The 27,056-nt window shown below is 38.3% G+C and overlaps 2 protein-coding genes across 3 annotated transcripts; one reads left to right on the top strand and one right to left on the bottom strand.

Moving 5' to 3' along the window:
* LOC131071380 (uncharacterized) lies at positions 1–27,056 on the top strand. Of its 2 annotated transcripts, none has more exons than XM_058007197.2 (4): positions 1–1,089; positions 25,146–25,397; positions 25,619–25,771; positions 25,874–27,056. In XM_058007197.2, exons 1-4 carry the CDS (start codon positions 262–264, stop codon positions 26,645–26,647), a joined length of 2,007 nt encoding a protein of 668 aa, XP_057863180.2. In that variant the 5' UTR covers positions 1–261; the 3' UTR covers positions 26,648–27,056. The 2 variants fall into 2 exon arrangements, with proteins under 2 accessions (XP_057863180.2, XP_057863179.2); XM_058007196.2 differs by having other exon boundaries at positions 25,859–27,056.
* LOC131873605 (uncharacterized) lies at positions 4,504–7,595 on the bottom strand. Its single transcript, XM_059216481.1, has 2 exons — positions 7,330–7,595; positions 4,504–7,043 (listed from the first exon to the last, which is right to left on the bottom strand). Exon 2 carries the CDS (start codon positions 7,020–7,022, stop codon positions 4,704–4,706), a length of 2,319 nt encoding a protein of 772 aa, XP_059072464.1. The 5' UTR covers positions 7,023–7,043; positions 7,330–7,595; the 3' UTR covers positions 4,504–4,703.

Here is a 27,056-nt window from a genome sequence, read left to right as displayed (position 1 = left end):
TTTACCGCTAAAAGTATTAGCCGAAACGATTGCCCTTCGGATTACACCTGGTTATACAAATTCAAATAATTTAAATATGCAGGAGGAAATCAGTCCTGGAAAGAATTGTTTTGTTTGGCTGTTAAATCGGAATAGCCGGTGAGGATTTGGTGCAAACATCGGTACTCAACGAATTCTTTTGGAGAAAGCAAATATTTTTGGTTTGGTCTTTAATCTCACAGAGGTTTTTGGGAATTTATAAACAAGGAATAAAAGAAAGACATGGGTAATGTGCAGTTTCCTCAAGAATCAGAGCTTGCTAACAGTACTCATCACAGGGTATCTATTGAACTAAACATACGTGAATTGTCTGAAACAGACGAGCTACTGAAATATTTTCTCGAATACCTGCAAACGCACCAATCACCTCCCCCATCTTCTACAATAAATGCGCCTACTGCAGAATTGCCTGATTTGCTGCAACATTTTAGAACAGACTATATACCCACTTATTTACAAAGCATTTCCCCTGTACAAAGTCCTTCGTTCCAAAGCACTTCTAACATTCCCTCTTCTCATTACCAAAGCATTGCCAACATACCCACTTCTTTAAGCCAATCTTTTTTCAGTGGGCCTGTTTCTCCGTATAGTATTTCAATTCCTAAATCAATCCCTTCGCCTATTGGAACAAAGAAGGCTTGTTCTTCTCCGTTTGCTTCACACGCTTCCACTCCTACGTCCTCTACATCACATTGTCCCCCAATTCAAGATTTGCGTCGTCTAAATGTTAGCAGTTGTAGCACCCATGAGCTCTCTGAAAATCAAGGTGCTGTTTCTGGGTCTGATATAAACTTGGCCAAGACTCAACTAGAGCAACCTCGTGTAAATGTTAGCAGTTGTAGCACCCATGGGCTCTCTGAAAATCAAGGTGCTGTTTCTGGGTCTGATATTAACTTGGCCAAGATTCAACTAGAGCAACCTAACATCACAGGGAATATAAGTCAGGTCAAGACTCAACTAGTGCAACCTAACATCAGTGGGAAAATAAGTCAGGAGCTTGTGGAGGAACCGGAGCTCAATTCCCCGGCTGCAAAGGGCTCCAGGGATCAGGTATGCGAAACTTTGGCATTTCAAACTGTCTTATGTGATAATGGCTGTATATTTTCACTTTGCAATTGACCACTTTTTAACAAGATTCATAAAAAATTAAGCCGACAATTTTCGGTCCAAGAGTTATTTTGGAATGGCAATGGGGATTCTTGAAGGCATCTGTAACTCCAGTAACAAGTGACCAGGTTGTGCTGTAAGAGTTTGCTGTACAATGGAGCTCGTCCCATGTTTACAATTTTGAATTTACCAAGTGTTTCTTGCTCACCTCACACGGCAGTAAATATATTCTTTATCCTCACACACGATTTACCAAGTCAAAAAATCTAAGTTCTAATTTAAATAGTGATGAAGGCGACTCTTCATAGTTCGGCTTATGCAGCATTCGTACCCGGAGCATGGCTGGACGAGACGTGAACTGGGCCTAAAACCATTTTAGGTTCTTTCAATTAGCTTGATCAATAGATTCTTTTTGACTAGTGGGCTACATTAGTCTCAACATTATTTTAGATTTAAATCTTAGCCATTTTGATGTTAAACACCTTCATATTCTCCACAACCTACTAGAGTAAACTTTTTACAATTAAGATTTTGGTATATCCTGCATGGTAGATTTTTCTGCTGTCATTTTGGGTAATATACCCACATCGGAGCTTAAGAGAGCTTATCTGCTTTGTCCATCGAAAATTCATTATTCAACATATCCCAAATTCAAATAGATTAAAAATGTTTACCTGCTGAAATCTCCGTTCAGTAGTAAATTCTATTCTTTTTGTGAAAGAGTATCCAATAACACTTGTATTTGCTTTGGAATAGCAAGATTCATTAACTATTCTTTACTTGTAAACTATTCCCACCCAAGTTTTTACCTGTTTCCTTGCTCAGATTTTTCTTGGTGGGGGTTTGTGTACTCGTGTAAATTTGTATTTCTGTATTTTCAAGGAGAATTCATGCATTTAAATAAATTCTGTATTTCTGGGCAGTTTAACTGGTTCGATGATTTCCCTTCTTTTTTGTGATTTGATAAGCAGTTTGCGTATTTTCCATGATATCCAAGTCTGTTATCACAGTTGCACTCCCAACAAATTTTGATTTTTCGTCAGGCAAATAGGGAAAAGCTACACAGATAGCACACAATCAAACATGGGAAACCTTTTGACTAGGAAGTCACACCTAAGGGATATCCATTACCGAAATCCATCCAGGAATTGAAGCTGGGATTGTCTGGTAGTGGTCTGTTCAAATACCCAGTCACATAATCAGCAAGGGAGCAAACTCAGTGGGTTTTGAGGATAGTTTGTTATCATGGCAACTGCTTCTGCCTTATCGCTAGACATTGCTGTGCTGGAATTTCCTACATTTTTTGTTATTAAGATTTCCCTGGATAGATTCCTTTTTACTGCAAATTGGTTAACAGATTCTCGTAGCTTCTCTTTGAGTATAGCTGCCTTTTCGGGGTCAGATCACTTCCCTATCTCTCTAGATATTTTTGAACATTAGTTCCCAAGTATTTGCAGTTGAGACTTGTGGTTCAGGGATCAAAATTTCCTCTTCTTCTTCACCAATGGTGGAAAAAAACTCCTTTCTTTAAGGGCTCTAGGATGTATCAGTATTGTAAGAAGCTTAAATTTGTGAAAACAGAGATCAGAAAATGTAACATCCATTTTGAGAACTTTTTTGCGGAGTAAAATATCTAGAGAAGCAACTGTCTGATTTAAATGACCTCATTATCCAAAAAGGCATGAATAGGGACTGCTTTGAATGGGAATAAAAAAATTCAAAGAAGCCCTACAGGAAATTCTGCAGAGGGAAGAATATATTGGTGACAAAACTCCAGGGAGATTACGCCTATTGGTATTTTGGTATGGTTTTGTCATTGATGTCAACACCTACTAAATACACCTACTTTGGAGATCCAGCAACATTCATCGGCAAGCAGTGATCTGTGCAACAGTTATTGGTATATGACTAACCGGCAGGATATAATGTTCACCGGTACCTGGAATGACATGGAAGACACTTGGTAATGTCGAAGACATCATGTGGACACTTTATTTTGAAGTAATAATCATTGGTATATTCATATTTGCATATTTGCTTTTACTGGCAAATAGGTCCAGGTTATCTAGGGTTACACTGGCAGGTTTATCTTTTCCAGATCAGCATGGCACGCTATGGAGATGATTTATTATTGTTGTAAATGCATTAAGCCGACATGATTAATCGGTTATTGCATCGGATATTATATTATTTGTAAAATGTTTTTATTGTAATATCTTGTAGAGTCGACCTACTAAAATTGGTCTTAGGGTATGGTATAAATGTAAGATCTTATTTGTAAGATCAAGTGTGGAATGCGAAAAAGATTTGAGTGAAGGTATATGCGAGATAAAGCAGAGGCATACACGAAGACATCATTTGAAGGAGAAGTTAGGTTTTTGTAGAAGCATATCAGCATTACACCGGTATTGAATTCAGCATATGAAGATGCGATTTTGTGTAGTACATTCTTATTGGATTTAACCATCCAACTGTAGTCAGTGTGACTCCCATTTGTGATTGAGCAGTGAGCTCTAGGCTGTTGGCCTTTCTGCATGTGCAAACCCCTTTTTGTACACTTACTATCTGCAGTAGTATCATCTGATTGTGGGTAAGGTTTCCCACCGTGGTTTTTCCCCTTACAGGGTTTCCACGTACAAATATTGGTGTCATGTGTTGTGGATGACTTTGTGTTTATGTTTCATGCATTAATTCTTACCGGTATAGCAATTTACTGTTATCACTATCTACCGGCATACTAAACTGGTTTACCAGTATTAAGTATTAAGTTGGTTAATAAGTTTTTGATTTGAATTTATTAGACAACTGATTCACCCCCCCGCCCTCTCAGTTGTCTCCGGGACCTAACAATTGGTATCAGAGCTTAGTCCTCTTTTTGCAGAAGTTTAACAACTTGAGGAGATCCAATGTCTACTAATTATTTCAGGAAGGATAGTCCTAAACTTGACGGAACCAACTATGGGATATGGAAGATCAGAATGGAGACACATCTGAATTGCATCGGTAAAGACCAGTGTTCCACGGGCGTTCGGGATGGGGGGACGGGGGGACGAGGGGGACGCGTCTCGGGGACGGGGGGACCAAGGGCCTAAATTTGGGGACGGCGGGGGGACGGCGGCGGGGGGGTGGCGGGGTGGTGGTGCTCATATATATACATATAGTACTTGAAAAACTAGTTTTGAAAAGATGTATAACAGTATAACAGTATAAGAATTAGATTTCAAATGAAACTATAGGAAATACCAAGATTACTTAGATTAGTGATACGTAACTAATTGCTAATTGCTAAAACTAAAAGTAAATAAAATTTGACAAATGAAATTGTCAAATTGGAGATTTCTCATTTCTATCATATGAATATCGAAAAAGGAAAACGAAAAATATGAATATCTGATGCCATTGCAAAGTCTATAATAATAAAGATGATTACATGATTCATCATTACAATGAGTAGCCAAATACAAATACGTGTAGCAATAGCATTACAAAAGAGACGAGTCAAATACAAAATGACAAAACTGAAAAGTGAAAACTCAAACTGTAGCTAATGGAGGCCTCTAATCATCTGCAAACTCCTCCTCACTGGAACTGCTGGACTCCTGAGGATCAAGGTCCCTCAAGCTCACACCAACTAGCCCTGCATCTGAAGTGGTAGGATCATCCTCATCAATCTGTGAAGGCTCCTCTGGCTCTACATCCCATCGTGCCGCTGGACTCTCCTTGTACATAAGTGTCTTGCGGTCAATGAGACGCAAAGCACTATGTACAGCCACAAGCTTCTCTGCTCTCTTAGAGGTAAGTCTGTTCCTCTTAAGAGAGTGGATGAAGCTATATGTAGACCAGTTCCTCTCAGCAGCTGAAGAACTGGAAACCTGGGATAGCAGACGGATGGCTAGAGTGGTGGTCAAAGATTTCGGGCCATGACATTTCCACCACAAAAGTGGGTCCTCCTGTGCCATAATGTCTATATCCATCTTTGCTGCATCTGAATAACCTCTAAGAGTGGCAAATCTTCCCCACTCAGTGCGTATTGTGCCGGCATCTCTGGAATCAAACATCTTCTCTATGCACCTAAAGAAACCTGCCTTCACCTCATCATCCTCAATCGGTGTCGTTCTACCCGGTCTAGCCTTGTACCACTTAGGATTCAAGGCAAAGGCAGCCATATGCAAAGGAGTGTTCAACTTGTCCCATCTACTCTGAATGATAGGCCGGATTTGCTCATTGTAGAATGCTAGAGAGGGGTCCTTCACTCGCACAGCAGCCCTCATCTGGCCAAGCATAGAGTCAATGCACTCATACACCTCTCCAAGGTTAGGTGCATCCCCATCCCCATATCTGATCACCTGGAATACTGGAGAAATGATGGAGACAATGTATTTCGTATCAGTCCAAAACACATCACTCTTCACTATCTCCTTCACCCTTCTCCCCTGCTCTGTCTTGGCCTCAGCCCACCTATTCCACTCATTAGTCATAACCATGAGTTGCAATGCCTCTTGCAACTCAATCATTCTCTCCAAGAGAATGAAATAGGATGCATATCTAGTCTCAACTGGTTTCAAGAACTCCTTCTTCGCGAAGGTCCTGAATAGTGCATGTGAAATGTGGTGGTTGCAGATAAACATCTGCACATCTCTCGCATCGGTGACCACTCCTCTAATCCAGTCAATCTTCCCCATGTCCTTGAGTGCATTGTTCATGGCATGCACACAACATGGGGTCCACCAAATGTGTCTATAGGCTGCCTCAACGAGTCTCCCTGCTGCTCTACACACATATGCTGCATCTGTCACTACTTGGACCACATTTTGTGGCCCAACCTCCTCAATAGCCTCCCTGAGGACCTGAAACTGGAAATCAGCATCTTTACGATGCCCTGTACAATCAACTGCTCTAAGGAAGTATGGGCCCTCTGCACATGTGACCATGATGTTGATGAGTGGACGATGGCTAATGTTCGTCCACCCATCCATAACTATGCTGCACCCCAATGCCACCCAACATGCCTTCATCTTCTCCATCAAAATATTGATCTTGGAATAGCTTTTATCCAAGATCGAGGTCCTCATTTTCGTCTCCCCTGGTGGCACATAAGATGGTCCTCCCTTGGCCACCATATCTATCATCTTCCTATAATAAGGAGACCGTGAAACATGAAATGGAATGCCATTGGCAAAGAAGAAATTGCCAATGGATTCATCTATCTCATCTCTCAGCTGCACATTAAACATATCAGCAATGGGGTTGCTCTGTGGTGTATGCAACTTACGTTTCCCAGTCCTGGCAACAGTAGAAGTGGAAGTAGATGGAGATCCAAACATCATTCCTCCCGCCTGCGAAGCATGATAAGTATGTGGCACTGGCACATTCCGGCTGTCGTGAAGTGATGCCCTAGCAGACAAAGTAGTAGGCATTGAAATATTTGTGTCATCTGGAACCCCCCAAAGCCTGTTAAACTCAATTCTGTACTGTATATTTTTGGGTTCCTCCAAAAACTTACAATGTTTCACGCCTTTTCCTCTCCAAAATAGAAAGTGTGCATTCACCCTGCTAATGCTACCGAACCATTCTCTGTCACAAATATTGCACTTCCACTTCCTTGTTCCCCCACTTGAATGTGATGCAGTGCCTTGTACTGATATTTGTGAAGCAAACTGTTTTAGAGGAGACTTAGGATCAAAATGACCCCTAGCATATGGTGCCAACAACTCTGAAGGGCAACCTGTACTAGCTGCTGCACTTGCCATAGAACTAGATTGGGCTCCAGGATCAGCCCCATGGTCACCCCCCTCATTTTCAGGTTCATATTCTGAATCATTCTCACTATGAGAATGGATTTCCATGTTATCTTGACTCGTGCCTTGGGAGCTCATTGTGAAATTTTCAAATTGACACTGCATTTCACAAAATAAAAATAAAAATAAAAATAAAATCAGCCTTGTTTAACAATATATTTTTAAATTTTAAAATTTTTTTTCCTATTCATCTCAAAATGAGATTTGATGTTGAATCTTGAGGGCAAAATGATGAATCATTTTGCCCTCAAGATTCAACATCAAACCTCATTTTGAGTCTTAAGATGAATAGGGAAAAAAAATTAAAAAAACCAAAAATGACATAGAACAATGAAAATCAGAAAGTAAAACAAAAAAAAAACAAGAAGAAGTTGAAAAACCCTACCTTGTGCTTGAAAAATCTCTCCAAAATGTAGAAGAATCTTCTTCTTCCTCTTCTTCTTGCTTCTTCTAGCTCCTATCACACTTGTAGTCACTTTTCTCACCTCTTCAATCAATCTTCTTCAAGCTGTTCCTCCTCTTCAAGCTGCTGGAAAAAAAATCAGTTTTGCATAATGAGAGTGAAATCCAAACTAAACATGTTTTTGTGTTGTTTTGGGGGGTGGGGTGGGGCCCACGTCCAATTAGGGTTACCCCTTAACCCCCCCCAAAAAGCACATGTCATAAAAATTTTAAAAAAAAATGAAAACTGCGCTTTTTATCCCGTGCGAACGCGGGAGACGCCTGGGCGTCCCCCCGTCCCTCGAGAGACGTCTGGGCGTCTCTCGAGGGACGGGGGGACGCCCAGGCGTCTCCCACGGAGACGCCCAGACGTCCCCCAGGAGACGCCCAGACGTCTCCGCGTCGGGGACGTCTCCCCGTCCCGGCGGAGTTTGGGTGGCGGTGGCGGGACGGCGGGGGACGTCGCGTCCCCGTCCCCGCGTCCCCGAGACGTCTCTGACGGGGGGACGCGCCCAAAAATGGGGGGGACGCGTCCCCGTGGTTCACTGGTAAAGACATTTGGGAAGTTACTAAGAATGGTTATACTGCTGCTGTAGCTGGTCAAATTGCTCCAACTACTTTAGCCAAAGATGAAGAAAATGATTGCAAAGCAAGAGAAGCACTCTTGAGCGCATTATCAGATCAACAAATCATGGGATTATCAGATAGGTCTACTGCTGAAGCTATTTGGGATCATTTGGAAACACTGAATGAAGGAGATTCCACAGTCAAAATTGCAAAACTTGAAAGCTTCCGAGTCAGGTATGAACATCTGAAAATGGAAGATGAAAGGATTTTTGCTTTTATGGAAAGAGTAAATGAAATTGTTTTGGGTATCAAATGTTGTGGAGGAACCTTGAGTGAGGATGAGATTGTTTCAAAAATCTTAAGAGGTTTGCCACCGGCATATAAAATGAAGGTTACTGCTATAAATGAGTTAAGAACAATGCCTAATACATCAGTAACTAGGGATACATTGATTGGAAAACTTTCAGCTTTTGAAATTGAGGAATTTGGTCCTGTTGCAACTATAAAGACTGATTTGGCCTTCAAAGCATCAATATCATCTGCTCCATCTTTTGACAAATCAGACTGGAGAGCCTTTTATGCAAGAGAACTTGAAGAAACCAGGAAGGAGAATGAAGAGCTTGAAGAACTTGAAGCACTATTTGCAAGAAAAATGCCAAAAGGTCCAATTGGAAGTAAGTATGAAGGTAAAGCACCCTTTAAATGTTTTAACTGCAATAAGATTGGTCATATGGCTTCAAGATGCCCTGATAGACATGCTAGACTAAGAGAAGAAGCTAGAAGAACATACAAGCCTAATCCTGAATATCAGAGATACAGATTTAAGAAAAACAAAGATAAATCTTGTTACATTGCTGATGAAGGTGTGACTGATGATTCTGATGAGGATCCAACAGACAATGGATGGGTCTTTGTTGCTATAACAGAAGATCAATCGGCACCTACTGCTCAACCGGTAGAGACTTAGACAGTTGATGATTGTCATCAACCGGCAGAATTAGATGGACAAATCTTTATTTCGGTATTTGATGAGGAAGCTACTCCAAAGGGGGAGTAGTTGGTATATTGAATTGGTTGGTATTTTGTATGAACTTAACCTTTTCTGACTTTGGCATTTGATGTCAAAGGGGGAGAGATATCTATGGAAAAACACATTATCTTTTTGGTAAAAGAGATTTTAGGGGAGAGATTTTGAAAAACACATTTAAGAAGAAATTGGTATGGAAGATTGTTACTCCCAGGGGAGATATGGAGATTGTTAGTTTTTGGCATTTCTGTTTTGGCACTGTGATGGTTTTTCCATCTTGTGTTGCCATCAATGCCAAAGGGGGAGATTGTTGGTATTTTGGTATGGTTTTGTCATTGATGTCAACACCTACTAAATACACCTACTTTGGAGATCCAGCAACATTCACCAGCAAGCAGTAATCTGTGCAACAACTACTGGTATATGATTAACCGGCAGGATATAATGTTCACCGGTACTTGGAATGACATGGAAGACACTTGGTAATGTCGAAGACATCATGTGGACACTTTATTTTGAAGTAATAATCATTGGTATATTCATATTTGCATATTTGCTTTTACCGGCAAATAGGTCTAGGTTATCTAGGGTTACACTGGCAGGTTTATCTTTTCCAGATCAGCATGGCACGCTATGGAGATGATTTATTATTGTTGTAAATGCATTAAGCCGACATGATTAATCGGTTATTGCATCGGATATTATATTATTTGTAAAATGTTTTTATTGTAATATCTTGTAGAGCCAACCTACTAAAATTGGTCTTAGGGTATGGTATAAATGTAAGATCTTACTTATTTGTAAGATCAAGTGTGGAATGCGAAAAAGATTTGAGTGAAGGTATATGCGAGATAAAGCAGAGGCATACACGAAGACATCATTTGAAGGAGAAGTTAGGTTTTTGTAGAAGCATATCAGCATTACATCGGTACTGAATTCAGCATATGAAGATGCGATTTTGTGCAGTACATTCTTATTGGATTTAACCATCCAACTGTAGTCAGTGTGACTCCCATTTGTGATTGAGCAGTGAGCTTTAGGTTGTTGGCCTTTCTGCATGTGCAAACCCCTTTTTGTACACTTACTATCTGCAGTAGTATCATCTGATTGTGGGTAAGGTTTCCCACCGTGGTTTTTCCCCTTACAGGGTTTCCACGTACAAATATTGGTGTCATGTGTTGTGGATGACTTTGTGTTTATGTTTCATGCATTAATTCTTACCGGTATAGCAATTTACTGTTATCATTGTCTACCGGCATACTAAACTGGTTTACTAATATTAAGTAGTAAGTTGGTTAATAAGTTTTTGATTTGAATTTATTAGACAATTGATTCACACCCCCCCTCTCAGTTGTCTCCGGGACCTAACAACGCCTAGCGAGGGTGATAGAAATACAAAATTCTTTTATGTATCAACTAAGTGGAGGAGACAATGCACTAGTATATTGTCACTAAATTCTTTCCAAAGGAGGCTCCTTCTCGATCAATCAAACATTAAAAAAGAAGCTCTCTTTCTGTCAAAGTTTTCTCTCTAAACACCAAGACCAACAAGACTGTTTTCCAAATCATATATTGGAGAACATTCCATCTTTAATTTCAGAAGAACAAAGCAAAATGTGTTTATCTGAATTCTCTCTTGAAGAGATACACATTGTGGACTTTTCCTTCCCAAGCGAGAAAGCTCCAAACTGGATGGTTTTTCTGCCTTATTCTATAAAAAATGTTGTTACTTATTGGCAAAGAAGTGGAAGAAGAAGAAAGCACAAAAATATCCTAAAAGAATTGAATGTCACCTTTCTAGCCTTGATCCCCAAAATTCACATTCCCTCATCCTTTGTTGATTTCAAACCCATTTCCTTATGCAACATTATTTACAACATTTTCTCAAAAAGCATTATTAGCTAGATTGGCTTCTATCACCCACCTTATTATCTCAGAAGATCAACGTGGTTTTACTCCAGGTAGGGAAACATTGGAAGGAGCTCTAATTGCTCATGAGGTGTTACACTCTGTTCATGATAAAAATTCTTCTGCAATGGTTATTGAATTAGATATGATGAAAACATATGACAGAGTAAAGTGTAACTTTCTTCTACAGGTCTTTACAAAATTGGACTTTTCCATCCAATGGTGCAAATGGATTCTCTCTTGCATCTCAAGAGTCAATTTTTTCCATTCTTCTAAATGGCAGCACAAGTGGATTCTTCAAGTCATCTCAAGGTTTAAGACAAGGAGATGCTACCTCTCATTTCCTTTTTATCATCATGGTTGAAGCTCTTAGCAGGTCTATTTTGTTTGAGAATTCACAACAAACTTGGAAAGGTATTTCTATTTCCTGTTTCCTTGCCTCAATCACTAGTTTCTTTGATAAATCTACCTATCCGGAAGCCAAATCAATCAAGAGAGGTTTAGAAGATTATTGCTTTGCCTCAGGTCAAATGATGCAAGACAGAACAAAAAAAAACCCTTTCTCTCTGCAATTCAGAAACTCAAAAACACATAATGCAAAACAGATACTCTCTGCTAAATAACACTTAGGTTGCAATCTGCAAACAAAATTACATTCATGGCCTTTCCACAGCCTCACTCTATCTCTGCAAACCATTTCCTCTAACCAATCCTTGTGGGCGCCTCCAGCTCTATGCCTCCAGACTAGATTCCAAATTCTCCTATCTTGGAATGATCTCAGCCTCACAGGCCGATCTTTACTTTAATGGGCCGATGCTTGCTCAATCAAGGCCCTTTACACTTCACAGCCCACACCACTTCGCAGCTCTTCTATTGCCTTCTTGGACCACTGCCACTCACTTCCCACCGTGCCTCCCTCATTTTATATCACATTACTCTGTATATCGATTCATATTCTTGGACCATCCCAATAGATGCCCTTTTGTCTCTTGGCAATTCGATTTCCTTTCCTCTTCTCTTGGCTGAATTAACGAGAACACTTGCCTTTTATGTCATTGCTTGCTGCTTGACTTGGCAGATTAAACTAATCAGTTGGCTGTTTGATGATTGAACATTATGCTTCTAACCGATACCTCTTTTATCTCTTCCTTTGGACAGTTTCTAAAGTCTTCCTTTTGATGAATATCCACACCTTGCTCCAGGCCATTGATAAAGGTCGCAAAATTTGGCTAAATGCCTGCGAATTTCAGTTGCTTGAAAGTTTATAAAGCCTTTTCAAAAATCCATGCTTTGCATCCTGCCATCATCGCAATCTATGAAACACCACTTTGAGGTATTCTGTCAAACAGTTAACTGCCTTGTCCATGCTTCTACATTTTGCATACATGTCAGCAGAGCAATCGCAGCTACAACCACTGAGAAAATTTCTCAATTGTTATTAGCTTTTTAAGTTTTATGTATATCTTTTCCACTTGGCATATGTACAGAAATAAGGTTTACGTCCTTTCTCCCTTTTAACTTTCTAGCACAGGAATTTTGTCTTCCGTGCTCTCTTTGCATACAATTCAACAAGCTTCACAGCATAAATGGGAGATTATTCTGTAATCCATTTCTATACAGGGGAGAGGAACAATGTAGAGCTGACTCTATCGTGAATCTCCTATCATCGTTTTTTAAAGTGCAAAGGTTTAAGAGGTTAGGCATTGACGAATATGAAACTCTTGTAAAATTGAGAGAGATGCCAGAGACCATTGAACAAAACTAAAACTAAACTGCGGAAGCAAACAAGCTGAAAACAAATTTTTTGGTGGTGCTGATTACTTGTTGGCCTGGGTGCTCCTACACCATCAAAAGATTAACCCTTGTAAGTCTTAAATCTTCTTTCCTAATACCTTGTTGAAAAAAATAAAAATAAAAAAATCCTCTCTTTTAGGTTTCATGCTGGGTCTCCTTCCTTGTCAGTACCTAGGGATCCCTTTCTTTTCAGGAAATGGCAAACAAGATTACTAGAAAAATATTGTTGTGTTGGTCTAGAAGAAGCTAACCTCTTGGAAAGGGAGGGAGATGGTTGGCAACTATGGCAGACTAACCATGATAAAAGCGGTCTTGTCTGCTATCTTTATCTACATGATGTTAGTCCTAAAAGTCCCTAGAGGAAGCATAACAGATCGACTGAAAATGTCCTGCAACTTCCTATGGAGTGGCAGGTGAGAAAAAGAAAAAATATTGCATTAATTTCTTGGAATAAGATGCACAGAGAAAAAACGCAAGTTGGAGCTATTATTAATAATTTGGAGGCTCAGAATTTGGCCCTAGGAGCAAAACTAGCATGGAACATGTATGCAAAACCAAACTCTGAGTGGTGTAATATAACACAAGCAAAATGCCAAAATATCTAGACTCTTTGGAGAGCCAAAGAATTTTCATTATTGCAAACCCTCCTTATGGTTCTTCAATGTGGATTTTCATAGTCAAGTACAAAGATGTAATCATCCCCACCTCTCATGGATTATTTGCAATAGGAAGATAACTCTCTACTGGAAGACTAATAGAATGGTTATCCACCTCTGGACAATTTAGTAGAACTACAGGAAACTAAACCCTTCTTGAAATAGTTTTGGGGAGAAATTCAGATATTATTTAGTTTCTCAAGCAGAGCCTCTCTCCTTTTCAATTAAGTGGAAAAGTCTTTGCCATGGCCAAAACCCCTGAAATCATAAAATTTTGCTAACAAGGATTCTTACAAAAAGCAAAATTTTCTCCTCTCCAAAAAGATGAACTTTCTTGGATCCCATTAAAGTCAGGACTCTAATTAGTAAAGCAAGGATATTTTGTTCTCACCAATTCCACTCCGACTGACACTTGGCCCTCTCTTCTTTGTTGGTGTAATGCTTGCCTCCCAAAAGTAGGGGTTTTTGATTGGCTAGCTCTAAACAACAAAATCCTAACAAGCAAAAGATTGGTAAATAAGGTTCTCTCCTCCTTTCAATTGTGTCCTTTGTGCCTCCGAGTTAGAAGATTTTGACCATTTACTCCTTAACTACCCTTTCACTTTCAACTGCTGGAGATGATTATCCTCTAAATTGAACTGGTATGACCCCCTCCCTAATTTTCTCTAGCATCTTTTCCATTCATGGCCAAATCTTTTTATAGACTACACTTTCACTGTATCTGACTTACTTGTCCCTTCTTGCTTATATGGCATATCTAGCTTGAATGTAATAACAGGATCTTGAGGGAAACTTCCTTGAGTTTTATAAAGGTAACCCACACAATGGAAAGAGCAATCTCAGGAGTAGTTATGTTGAGTGTAATGCAAAATGCCTATCCTAATAGAAAATTCTCTTCATGGGATGATTATATTCTTAAATAATGGAACTTCCTCAAATCCCCCCCTTCCTAGGGCTCCATCCTTGCCTGTAAAGTTTCCATTAACAGAAATTTTATTAATGGGTAACCTCCACCATCTTCTTTGGTTCTGTTAAATTTTGATGGTGCTTCTTGAGGTGGCCTTGGTGTTTTATGAGCTGGCTGTGTCATCAGAAATGGTGAAGGACAAATGCTAAAGGCCTTGGCCGTAAATATCAAAAGGTACCAACAATGAAGCAGAAGCCTTCTTGGGATTATCTCAAACCAAATTAGGAAATTTCAAAAGAATTCAAATAGGAGGAGATTCTGTGCTCATTATAAACACAGTTAAAAACAAGAGCATATCAAACTAGAAAATCCAAATCATGCTTCAAGAGATCTGGGTTCTTCTACAGTGCTTTGATTATTTTGAATGTGATCATTGCTACAGGGAAGGAAATAAAGAAAATAAGAAAGAGTTTTCCTGCTCATCTAGGTTGCTTTCTGTCTAACTGGAAAAGACAATATTAGGGGACCAATTTGGTAACAATTCCTCTCATATCCCCTTAAGGAGGGACTAAAATCCTCCTTTACATGGCTTTCTTGTAGTTGGCAATTCATTGTGTTTACTTGGTTGACATCCTATGCATCATCCCTATCCTCCACGTGTGTGAACCCTAGTTGGCTGACCACTTCCCTCATGTTCAGTTAAGCTCCGGCCTGTGCCTTAATCAATTATGTGCCTGTTTCATGACTTGGCTATTGTGCACGCCTTATATGCCTTCTTTTATTGCCTTGCTAGTTCACAATCCATTTCTTTTCACTTTCAGAGACACAATAATGAAGGATAGCCAGGCTTCTATCTGCCACTGCATAGTTGGGAACCCACAGAGCCAGGAAAAAATGACCCCATAAAGCTTTTGTTCATCTTTTCTATTGAGTGTGATTTAGTGGAGGAAGCGATTCACAACTTGGTGAATTTTTAAATTTCTCCTCAAATTTTCTCAAGTGTTTCAGTACTCTGAGGTCCTCCCCATGTTTCTTTCCAACATTATGGACCTCTTGCAAGACCTGCTCTTGCTTAGAAATCTGGCATTTGAGTATATCCAACCATATTTGCTTTTAGAGGACTCATTTTGAACTGTCTTCTAAGCACGACCTTTCACTGGGCTCTGCACCTACTGGTGGCTTGTTAACTTTCAAAGAAGTAAAAGAAGACCCTGCTATAATTTGTGTTTACAGTGCAATGATTAATGGTCTGCAAAACGATAATGTGGGTATACTGGAAGGTGTGGTTAACTCACCCAGTTTAGAGCTTGGCCAAATCTTGTGTGCACAGGTGAAGAAATTTTTCCATGCCATCCACTTTCTTCTTGGGCATGTTTCTCATTCTCCTCTGCTGTCCTCATCTTGAAAAGATTTGACATAGTCTGCTGCTCCTGTTTTGCCTCTTGCTATTGTTGTCTGTCTGCTTCTGTTTCCTACTGTTTCATGATACTTATGGTCCTTTTGCAAATTGGCTTAAGATTTCCATGTTAGCTCACCTTGATGGGTTATTTTTCATCTGCTCCTCCATGGAGTGGTGCTTCTGTGTATATGTTGTAATGGCTTTTTTCTCTGTCATCAATACTTTTTATAAATAAATTATAGGTGGCTGTCCACCTTTTATCTTAAAAAGAAAATCCTTACCAAATGCAAAGGCAGGTAGCCTTAAATTGTAGAAAACTAACACAGATATTTCCTGCTTGTGCATCAATATTTGCCGATATTTGCAGAGGCTCTGTTGGCCTAAAGGTTTAAATTCTTTAAACAATGAAATGCCTGGAACTTAATTCCATGTTACATACACTCCCGTTTGCTTTCTCCTTTTTCTTTTTCACTGCAAGGCTGTGCAGTTCTTGAAACAATTGGCCAACTTTTCTTGTATTCATGTTTAACATATTCTCCAAAAATAATAAAGATAAACAATTTTTCTAGATTTCATTCTCTTTGTTTTAATTATCTTTCAAAATTACTGGGTTTTGCTTATTTAATCCCAAAACATCCAGCACAACCAACCAAAATGTGATTAGTACTGGAAAACTCCTAATGGTAAATATAGGTTCAGCTGAGGCCATATGAATGTTTTTATGGCTTAGATCATGAGGTGCCATGCATCATACTGTTCTTTTTTGCAAGCAGACAAAGCAATTCCAAAACTACCCTGGAATAAGGAAACTAAGCAATCAATAGTATTAGTATTATATTATATGGTTAAATGTAAGAATTATCTTTGCTAATCAGTAAAACAGTTAAAACTTACGAACTGCCGCTTCATTCTGTTTAAATTCAATTATTCAAGTCAAGCTGCTCATGTATGATCAGAGTTGGATTTGCCCTCGTGGTGTAGTCATTGAACTAGCAATGGCTGTGACAGCCCAAGGAATTCTTGCAATAACCAAGCTTCAAAAAACTTGAAAAAGTGCAGGCTAAAAGGAAAACACCAAGGGCAAAGTGTATTTATGGTTGGCTGAAAACCTACATTCAACAAAATTCATGCCGATGTAGTGTCTATTGTCTTAGTACATAGGACCATATGGAAACTGTTCAAATTTTAGAAAATATCCTTTGTTGTATAGAAGGCATTCCTATCTGTTGTTTGATTCCAAGCAAACTCCCATGGTAATTAACACCTTTTTTACATTTTCTGGCTATCCTAAATAATCACTCTCCTTAACAGAGTACAATATACATTTTATAGAATACAAGAACTTAGTCAGGTCATTTATGCATATGTCAAACATCTCATACTGTATTCAAGATTATAACTTGGTTATGTTGAGTTAATTTTCTTTAGCGCTTATATTAAAAGGTGTCAGGGATCACATTAGTTTATGCATCACAACCTTTGGTTATGTTTGGCAATTATAAATTTAGCATTATCACATGACATAATTCATCATATAAGTTGGTGTTGAAGGTGCTTTGCTGCTTGCCAAGTCTGTTGCCAGTGCTGTTCTTCTTTGTGTGAAGGGTGTTACTCTGTTATGAAGTTTTCCAACTGGCACTAATTCTGCACCCTGTTCTGGTACTGGCCTCAAGTGTATATACATCTTAAATCAGTGAATGAATCTCTGGCCAATATGTTTATAAAAAAACAGCATAACAAGCACAATCAGAAAATAAAACGCCATGGATGAATAATCCACAATTGGAAAGCAAAATAGAGATTGAATCATCACAGTGAATGCAACTCCTGAATCTACCAGTTGTTTATCAGTTTCAAGCAAATTCTTCCCTAGGAATAATACTCTACAAGCACCAAAAACAAATACTGCTGTGATGTAAACTGTTTTGAGTTGCCCACAAGCTAGAGTCTCACGACAATTACAGAATTTCCTAATTGCACCCAACCATAAATAAGAATCTTCATGCAATATATTGCAGTTTAGGCCTTGTGACAGGACTCTTGCATATCTTCTGTCACTGCTTCCTTCATGATATATTTATGTTTTACAATTCATATATATGACTTATAGTTCTATGACTATCACTTTCATACATTGTGACATCATAATACATCACTAGCACGTATATCCAGATCATATAAGTTGATGCTGTTGTCTTCTGATTGACACTCAAAGTGGCAAAATGTTCAGACACGCACTTCTTTGTTGTAGGCATCAATTTGAGAATATTTGTGTCAACTATGGCGTGAATTTCCGAGCAATGAAATGTCCTTACAACACATAAGAATGTGGTCATGCAAAACAAGCATCATCTTTCTATACATTAGGACTCTTGTCATAAAACATGATGTTAAATTTAGTTTCCACCTTGTTACACCCCCATGGAATATCCCTACTTCCATCTATTTTTTTAAGAATACAAGTTTTTTTTTTTTTTGTTTGGTAGGTAATAGGCCGAAGCCACAATATTTTGAATTATTATTATTATTATGTTTGATTAGATTGACCCTAGACCTTCCCCATTTTTATGGAAGGCCAAGAGTCACAGCTTAGAATTCATTTTAGATGTCCTTATTGGGAATTGAACTTGGGTCTCCACAGTGAGAACCCAATGTTTTAACCAATCAAGCTCAACCCCTTGGACTTTTTAAGAATACAACTTTGGTGTCCAATAGTGTTGATATATTTCTTGGAAATAAAGGCAATAATCAATAAAATACAAACCACTTCGAGGAGGTGGCCTGCAATAATCAAAATATGAGTATATGAATTTAATCTTGCAAATTATGATGGTTTGGAAGAGATTTTCACTTCCTCATTTATGGATATAATTAGGTAGGGACACACACCTTCATCTTAATTAGGTTGGCCTAATGAATAAATAGAGCTAATAAATGAAAATATTAAGATTAAGTGTGCCACAAGTGATTAAACATATTACACTTAGGAAGATGAATATTAAGGGTATTACATGCCCATCCCCTTAAGAAAGTGTTGTTGTCAATGCTTAGCAACTTTGGATGTTTTTCTATGACTTATCTTCCCATGTTGCATCTTCAGCTGATAGATTCTTCCACTTGATTAGGAATTCAGAAATGGGCTAGTTTTACAATTGCTTCATTTGTTTCTCTATAACTACCTCAAGTTCCAAAATAAACTTCTCTTCATCTAATTCAAGCAATTATTATTGGATTAGAAGCTTGTCTCCTACTACTTTCTATAGGCAAGAGACATGAAATATAGGATGAATTTTGTAAAACAGTGGAAGTTCCAACACATAAGCTACATTGCCGTTCTAGTGGAGAACATTATAGGGACCATAAAATTTGTGTCCAAGCTTGATGTTCTTATGTTGCTTAAGTGACATTCGTTTGTAAGGTTGCAACCAAAGGAATACACAATCTCCTCCCGCAAAATGCCTCTCATTGTGGTGTTGATCTGCTTGTTTCATCCTATTTTAATCCACAATTAAATTTTCCTTAAGGATTTGAAGTATTTCTTGTTGGTGTTGAATACGATCCTCTATAGCATGAGCTTTGGGATGAACTTGTAAATAATTAGTAGATAGTGTGTTTTATCCATAAAGAGCCTCACATGAAGTCATCTTTGTTGATGTGTTATAGCACCACTCTGCCAATGAAAGCCATTTTGATCATTGTGTTTGTTTGGTGAAGGTGTTGGTGTTTAGAGTTGTTGGTTTCCAAATCCCTAAAGGTAAGCCTCTTTTTGAGTGCTAGGGGTGTCAAACAGTAAAATTAGGGTAAGGCCTTCAACTTTAAACCCAAGGGGCTTCCCTAGAGGTATCTAAATAGAATTAAACACAATTGAAGATAGACAAATGGATGAAATGTTGCAATAGTACCCGGTGTATGCCTGACCCCAAAAATTGTCACTAGGCTAGGGGCTAACCTATTTCTATAACGTCTATTAAGATGATAAGCACATCACTGCATAACAAGATGTGGGCATGCACAACATGAATCTCTAGGATGATAAAAATTTAAGGATCATTGAGAACATTTTCTTTGGTTATAATGCTAAATCATGAAGTGCATACAAATTACTTCCTATTCCTAATCCACCACTAAAAGATGTCTTTGTTTTAAGCATATAGTGGATCATCACTTCCAGAACTAGTGCATTTTCATTGGGTTGTAAAATCACGACACACCATGAGAAACAACACAAAGAAATCAAAAGGACTGTGCGTTGTGCAAATACATACACCACAAATAATGATATCAAGCAACTCAACGTACTTAGTAATCCATTCCTAGATTGCAGAAATCCAAATGAAACAACTAAATCATCATAAAAAAGCTTGTAGTGTATTAGAATGCTGCAACATTCAACAAATATCTATTACATTCATATCAACACATGTGGCAAGAGGAAACCCTAAGCTAGAATTTCTTTGAAGATACACAAATGGAGTTGTGGGAACATTCAGTTTCAAGAATCATTTACAGTATTATTCTCCTTGAGATTTACAAAAGATGTTGCTCTAATGGCCACTAGACATGTAGGAGTCGAAAGCCTAGAATCTCCTTCACGCTTTTAGAAATGTGGAAACACAAAATGATTAACCTTTTTTTCAGAAAAATGAAGCATATCTGGTGCTTTGTTTTCAGGTATCGAGGAGGAACTGATAATCAATGATGTGGTGTGCAAGGTGAGCTTAGATCCCACAAAATTTGCCAAATGAGGGATCTAGAGTAGGTGCAAGGACCATTGGGAGTTGAATCTCAACCACTACATTAATGATGACATGGGTCATCTTCATCCTCCACTATTGAAAGTACGTTTGAATCTGCATAGTTGAGATGGAAAACATTTTCTATGCAGGAAAAATTCCTTTGGAGTAGTTGCAGCATCAATTCTAGTCATTAATGGTGACTTGGGTTGTGTAGGGAGGTAGATAAAGATGAACAATGCAAAATGTGGGAGTTTTGGGGATTGGGTGTTAGGGATACCTCGTAACCATATCACTTGTTAGAGATTGGAGGTTGGAGACACACCATACCTTATGCCTGAAGCAAACATATAAGAGTATCTCTGCATCATTGACTCTGAAAAGATATATGAAAGGAAATATCAGGAGTTGAGGATTGGGGATACCAGGGAATTCATCCCACAAGGCATGCAAGTAGAGATAGGTCCGAACTTGGGAACTGGATAAAGAAATATAGTGGATAATGTTAGGGATTGGCAGTTAGGAAAAAATTATAACTCATGCCCAAGGCATAGCGGTAGGGATATCCCTGCATCTTTGACTCCGATAATAAAAAAGAAGGAAATGTTGAAAATTGGGAATTAAGGATACCATGGAACTCATGTCATAAAGGATAGCTGAAATCGTGCCTTTGTAAAATGGCTTTGTGTGGAGTATCGAAGTGCGGGGGTATGAGGAAAAGCATGTCAATAAGAGAAAGCCTGAAACTTCAACATGAACAAAGGAAAGAGCTGGGGATGGGGAAAATGTATGCTAGGATGGTAAACTCTGAAACTTTGAGAGAATCTCCACACGAAGAATTTTTTGGGACCTTTGCAACTTCTAGCACATGATAGGCATATGGGGGTTGAAGGAGAACACTTATGGAAACATGATCAAACAAGATCCACACAAAGACTTTTCAGATCAGTCATATATGATGGGGATAATGAGGTCACAATGCATAAGGGGGCCACAACTCGAACAATTTGGACTAGTCAAATTGGGTGCCAATAGAAGGCAAAGCAACATGTTTATCCTTCCAAACATTTGTTCCCAATTTTTGTTTGGCCATCTGATTGTGGTTGATAAGATGAGCTTTGTGCTAGTTTTGTACCGCATGCTGCAAATAAGTTTGTCCAAAAGGTTTGAAGATAGGGTCATGATCCTTGACAATGATTTTGGGAACACAATGGGGTTTTTGAACCTTTTCCATGATTACTTTTGCACAGTACTGGCTTTAAATGGATGAGAGAGTGTAGATAAATGTGCATACTCAATGAGTCTATCTATAACCACTAAAATCACATCTAAGGTTATTTGACTTTTGCAATTGGATAATGAAGTCCATTGATATTTCCTCTCAACATTTTGCAAGTATGCCTAATGATTGTAAGAGGCTTGGAGTCTTCACTGTTTTTCCTTTATTTTGTTGGCATATCAAACATTTGGCCACAAATTTCTTTACACCCCCCTTCAGAGGTTCCCAAGAGAACCCTGCAATGTACCATCTTTGAATCCATTGATATCTCTGGGGTATTACTATTAACTCCTATGAGCTTCCTAATCCGTTATACTGATCTGACACCTTATTGCCAACTACTTTCTCCTCCTTCTCTGAGTAGGTCCTTTCTCTTTTTGTAGACGCAAAGGTTCCCCTTTTCTGTGAACAGTAATATCTTCATATTCATTAGAGATTCTGCAACCCATGATTTGTCATTGCTTTCACCTTGTTTCCTCCACTTCAATACTAAGGGATTCACATGCATTGTCTTCTAGGGAGGTTCCTGCCTAAAGCCCTGCTTCTTGAATTCAATTTTTTTTTGAGAGAGACCATTGGATGCTGCCCTTGCATCCTTGCTTAGCTTTGGGAGACTCAAGCCACTTTAAAATGACTATATTCTTACTTTCTAAGCAGATACCATATTTTTAGTCTTTTGCACGAGAACATGTTTATCTTTGTAAATATTTTTTTGCTAATGTCTTTTGTATTGAAGTATATGTGTTGTATGGTAAATGGCAAGGTTCCAAAAAATAGTCATATTTGAATTGTAACTAATCAAAGACATTACTAATGTTCTGATATAGAATAGAATCTTGTAGCTGGCAGAAACCATTTCTGTTTCAGCATGAAGAATAGTGATTACCTACCGTTCTAATGGATGTGCATGACTCTCACCATAAGAGCTAGGTTGGGGTTTGGATGGGTGTACATACAAGTAACAACAATATATTCTATTCTATTTGCAGCAAATGATTAATAGTAAAGTATCCAAATCTAACTAATATTTTTATACTTTTAATCTAAGTTACCGGTTCGGGTTCGGGATCGGGTTCGGAGATGCGAACCCAGTTCGTGGGTTCGGGAAATTTTTTTTTTGCCTTTTGGGTTCGTCCGTACATGCATATATATATATACACATTATATGTAAAAATTTAAAGAAATATACAAAATTACAAATCTAAATACATTTAATAGTATGCTACTTCATCATTGATCAATGCCAAATGCCAATTAGCAAGGGCAGATTAGTGTTATTGGCCCGAAAAAGGCAAAAAACAATTAGTTTTTTAACATAAAAATGTCACTTTTTGGTGACTTGACTGGCCCAGCCTGTGGGTTCGCCTGGGTCCGCGCCTGGGTTTGCCTGGGTTCGGCCAGGATTCACCATTTTGACTGTGGGTTCGTCTTGGGTTCGCCATTCATCCTGGGTCAAAATGGCGAACCCAAGACGAACCCACAGTCAAAATGGTGAACCCTGGCCGGACCCTTGGCGAACCCAACGTGGATCCGGACCCGGTTCGCGTTGGGCCCCAAAACAGGCGAACCTGGTAACTGAGTTTTTAATACAAAAGAAAGTGTAACACTGAAGACTTTTCAATTCTCACATGAACCATGTGAATGAAAGATATGGAATCTTTAATGCAGATTTGATATGCCTGAGACTATTTATAAAATTTATAATATATCAAATCCTCAATGTGCAATATATCAATCAGCAGTAGAAATTTTCACTCTACTAATTTAAGGGCTCTCATAACTGGTAGGAAAGTACAAAGACTACTAATCAATTTCCAATAGTTGCAAGCTTTTGGGACAGTATGTTAGGAGAAAGGAATCTGCAATCTGAGGCAAGCATCTAGCACTCCCTTGACCAAATGTCTATAGAAATGGGGTAAAGTAGAAAGACAGAATCCTGCACAAGATGAAGATCCCATAGTAGATTGCTAAAGCGATTCAAAATCTTATAGTAGATAGTTGTAGTGTGCAAAGAGAGGTTGTAGATTGACAAATAAGATAGTAAGATTATGATAATTGTTAATTTTCTATTATATAAGTACACTATCAGTTAGAAAGGGAGTGCATATACCATATAGGTGTTGGAATCTTCTAAATACAGATGACAAGGAACCAAGAAACCTAAAAGTATGGAAGCTAGCCATTGGAAGTACCCTTGGAGGTAAAGGAAGAATGCAAATGGAACCACTGCTTTTTTAAAAATCAGCAGTAGAACATAACAAAATACTGTGTATTTATCAGAAAAGCAGTGGTGGGACTGCTAGACTCTCCCTAAAAAGGACTTTCAATAACGGTTGGGGGAATGCCCTGGAATGCAGGTGGTCCTAATACTCTCTATACAGTCAAGATCAAAATCACTGTAGGGTTAGCCCACAATCAAATTAGAAAATAGGCATTACAAATCCCGTTTAAATTGAAAACTTAGATGACAGTGAGAAGACCAAAATAAGTCAGTAGACAAGTCTTTCTTGCCTTAAAATTCTACAAAACAAGATCTTCTTTTTCGAGTGGAGTTTCATTTTAATCTATGGTCCTCATGTTTCAGGCTTAAATTATTGTGTAGAACTCAATACCTAGATGATATTGGCAAGCCGATCCAAGTTAAAATGAGAAGGCTGTCTTATTTGAAAGGTTTCCGAATCAAATAAATTACAGTCCATTTCAAAAACATGCTTGTTCTAAAGTAAGCACGAGGGTAGTTTTAAAGTTCAAACTGGACAAATTATTGTTTACCGTTCAACATTTTTAATCTCTTAGGATCATGCTTTAACTCCTTCCTGTTTTGTCCTCTACAATTGATTAAATCAAAATGGGAATTGCATTAGGAATGGGATTTCCTTAAGAAACACAGATATATATACTTCATGATTGTCTTTCTAACTTCTTGCATAAAAATAGAAAACATAAGTTATGTGATTAATATTAGAAACACAAAGCTATACTTTATAATTTAGTCCTTTCACAAAATGCCTACAAAACAAGCAAGAAGATATACCTTTTTGAAAACATTTTCTCGTTCTATTCTCCTATTCTCATATTCCATGCCCAAATTACTGTGGAAATAAAACCCTAAATGACTGTGGCTCACCAGGCCATCTTGAAGGTGTCAAATAAAGTCATGGTCCATTTCAAAACCATTTTCATTTTATTCGTGAGAGCTTCATGTACTTTTAACAATTTTTTGACAGTTCCTATAGGAAGCACAAGGATAGGTTCAAACTACATCAATTATTAATTTATTCTCTATCTGTCAATGTTTCATGTTTTTAAAATGATGCATTACGACCTGCCCATCTTATGCTTTAGGAAGTGATTGTATAAGAGATATAAAGATAAGCATGTTTTTTATCTGCAATTAGTTGTCCAACTGGAAAATGTTAGTTTTTCACCTCATTTGAACTGAAAACTGATATGACACTTGCAAATGTGATATTCCTGATGGTTGTGAAAGGGGGAAGATCGGACAGGTGTCAATACTTCGGTGCGAATTCCAGAGAAATCAAGTACATGGAGAAGACAGCATCCAACGCATGCAATCAAGCACAACAGGAAAACCATAACTGCAATGTGTTATCTGCCTTATTTTGAAGATTTTAGTAACAATTCTGATGACAGTTCAGGATGGCTTATAAGCTCGTCTGAGGAGTGTTTGAATCTGTGGCAGTGCACATCCAGAAGCAGTGTATCAGAACCCTCTCTCCAGGTTCTGTCTTAGTTATGGCATTCTTGTTCTTTCTCATACCTTTTGAATTTCTCATGGTGATTCAGGCTAGTTTTTACCTGCATTGAATTTTCATGACAAAATCACTTTCTACTTTCTGGTTATGGATAGCTTAATATTCTCATAATTTTCCTGTTGATAATGTTTGCGTGGATTGTTTTTCCTAAAAGAGTGATCAGTTATTAATTTGCATTTTTGTCCAGTTCAAGAGCTCCCAAAAGACTAAGTTTGTCATGGAAGATATGGTTGTGGATATGGATGCCAAATTCTTGTGTGCCTTTTGTCCTGATCCTAAAAGAAATGCCCTGTGCATCACAAAGCATACCCTTGGTGGTCCCGCGATTTTCAAATACGAGGTACATTGAAGCATATTTCTTGAAGCCGCTTTGATCATTCATGATATTCAAAATTTGTAAGGTTAAGGTTTCCTTCATTGTTAGAAGATATTGAATTTACAGGGCATGATTCGCATTCCTTGTGAAGATGTATCTCTATGTACAAAGAAAAGTTCATATAGACTCAAAATGCTTCACTTAGCATCCTTGCATCACTTGGGAGGTGCGTTTGGTAACTCTGTAGCTGCAGCATTTGACAAAAATATACATGTTTACGATCTCTCATCTGTGTCAGAATCTCCATCAGTAATAGTGCCACCAAAGACAATGTGGCAGGCTCATGATTCCCCCATTTCATGTATGCATCTTAACTCATTTTGTTCTCTCATTACGGGTTCTTCTGATGGCTATATTCGGCTTTGGGATATGAAAGCAGAGCCCTGCAACCCTGTTAGAGAATACCGTCAAAAGGGTCAAAAGGATCGTATTACATGTATAGAAATGTTGGATGGAACAACAATGTGCAGCAGCAGCCAAGATGGAACCTTTCAGCTACATGATATTCGCTACAGTGCTTCACCATTTATGTCAGTCATTCCCAATGAGAAGCCAATCTTCAACATGGCTAGCATTCCAATGAATAATACAGTTGCCTGTACTACTGAAGATAGATTGTTTTGCTTGGAGCTTGAAAGTAGCAACCCTATGGTTGATGATGCAACATCAAGACACTCATCTTCAGGATCAACTACGAGCATTAACAGCTCATCTTCCTCATTGTGTTTAAGACCATTGCCTTCAAATGAGCTGTCTACAGGCATCAAATGGAATACAAGGACTTGCACTGAAATTTATACATCTCAGACGGATGGATCTATTGCTATCTTTGCAAAGTAAAGGCAGATCTCCATAGCATCAATGGTTAAATGCTCCTCTCATATTTTTTAAGATACAAAGGCTTCTTTTATTATTTTAAATGGTACTATTTGGCATATCAGGTTTCTACCAATTGAATGCCGATAAGTTTCTGTATATCCCATGTTTGTAGCTTTAAAAGGCTCATTTATCAAGGGAAACCAAATATTTCACTTTCCTTTATTGAAGATCATCAGCAAACAGTACTTTTTATTTGAATAGTTTATGATGCTCACCAGTGCTTCAATATAGCACGAGTTTTTTTTTATTTGATAATTTGGTTGACACTTTCAATTTGCATCTAGAATGCATGGGAAAGTACACTAATAAACTTAGCAATTGAACTGTCTTAAAATTCTTTGTTGAGGGGTATGCGTTTTGTCAAAATTAA

The sequence above is a fragment of the Cryptomeria japonica genome, chromosome 2 (genome assembly GCF_030272615.1).
Source record: "Cryptomeria japonica chromosome 2, Sugi_1.0, whole genome shotgun sequence".
NCBI lineage: Eukaryota > Viridiplantae > Streptophyta > Pinopsida > Cupressales > Cupressaceae > Cryptomeria > Cryptomeria japonica.
Note: the sequence above shows the minus strand (reverse complement) of the source record. Positions and strands in the feature narration are given on the sequence as shown.

Bases quoted from the DNA above. Each gene is read 5' to 3' on its own strand.
- LOC131071380 (XM_058007196.2), top strand. From the start codon at position 262: ATGGGTAATGTGCAGTTTCCTCAAGAATCAGAGCTTGCTAACAGTACT. The intron at 25,398-25,618 runs GTTCTGTCTTAG...ATTTTTGTCCAG, and splicing joins TATCAGAACCCTCTCTCCAG to TTCAAGAGCTCCCAAAAGAC. The intron at 25,772-25,858 runs GTACATTGAAGC...CATTGTTAGAAG, and splicing joins CCGCGATTTTCAAATACGAG to ATATTGAATTTACAGGGCAT.
- LOC131873605 (XM_059216481.1), bottom strand. From the start codon at position 7,022: ATGAGCTCCCAAGGCACGAGTCAAGATAACATGGAAATCCATTCTCAT.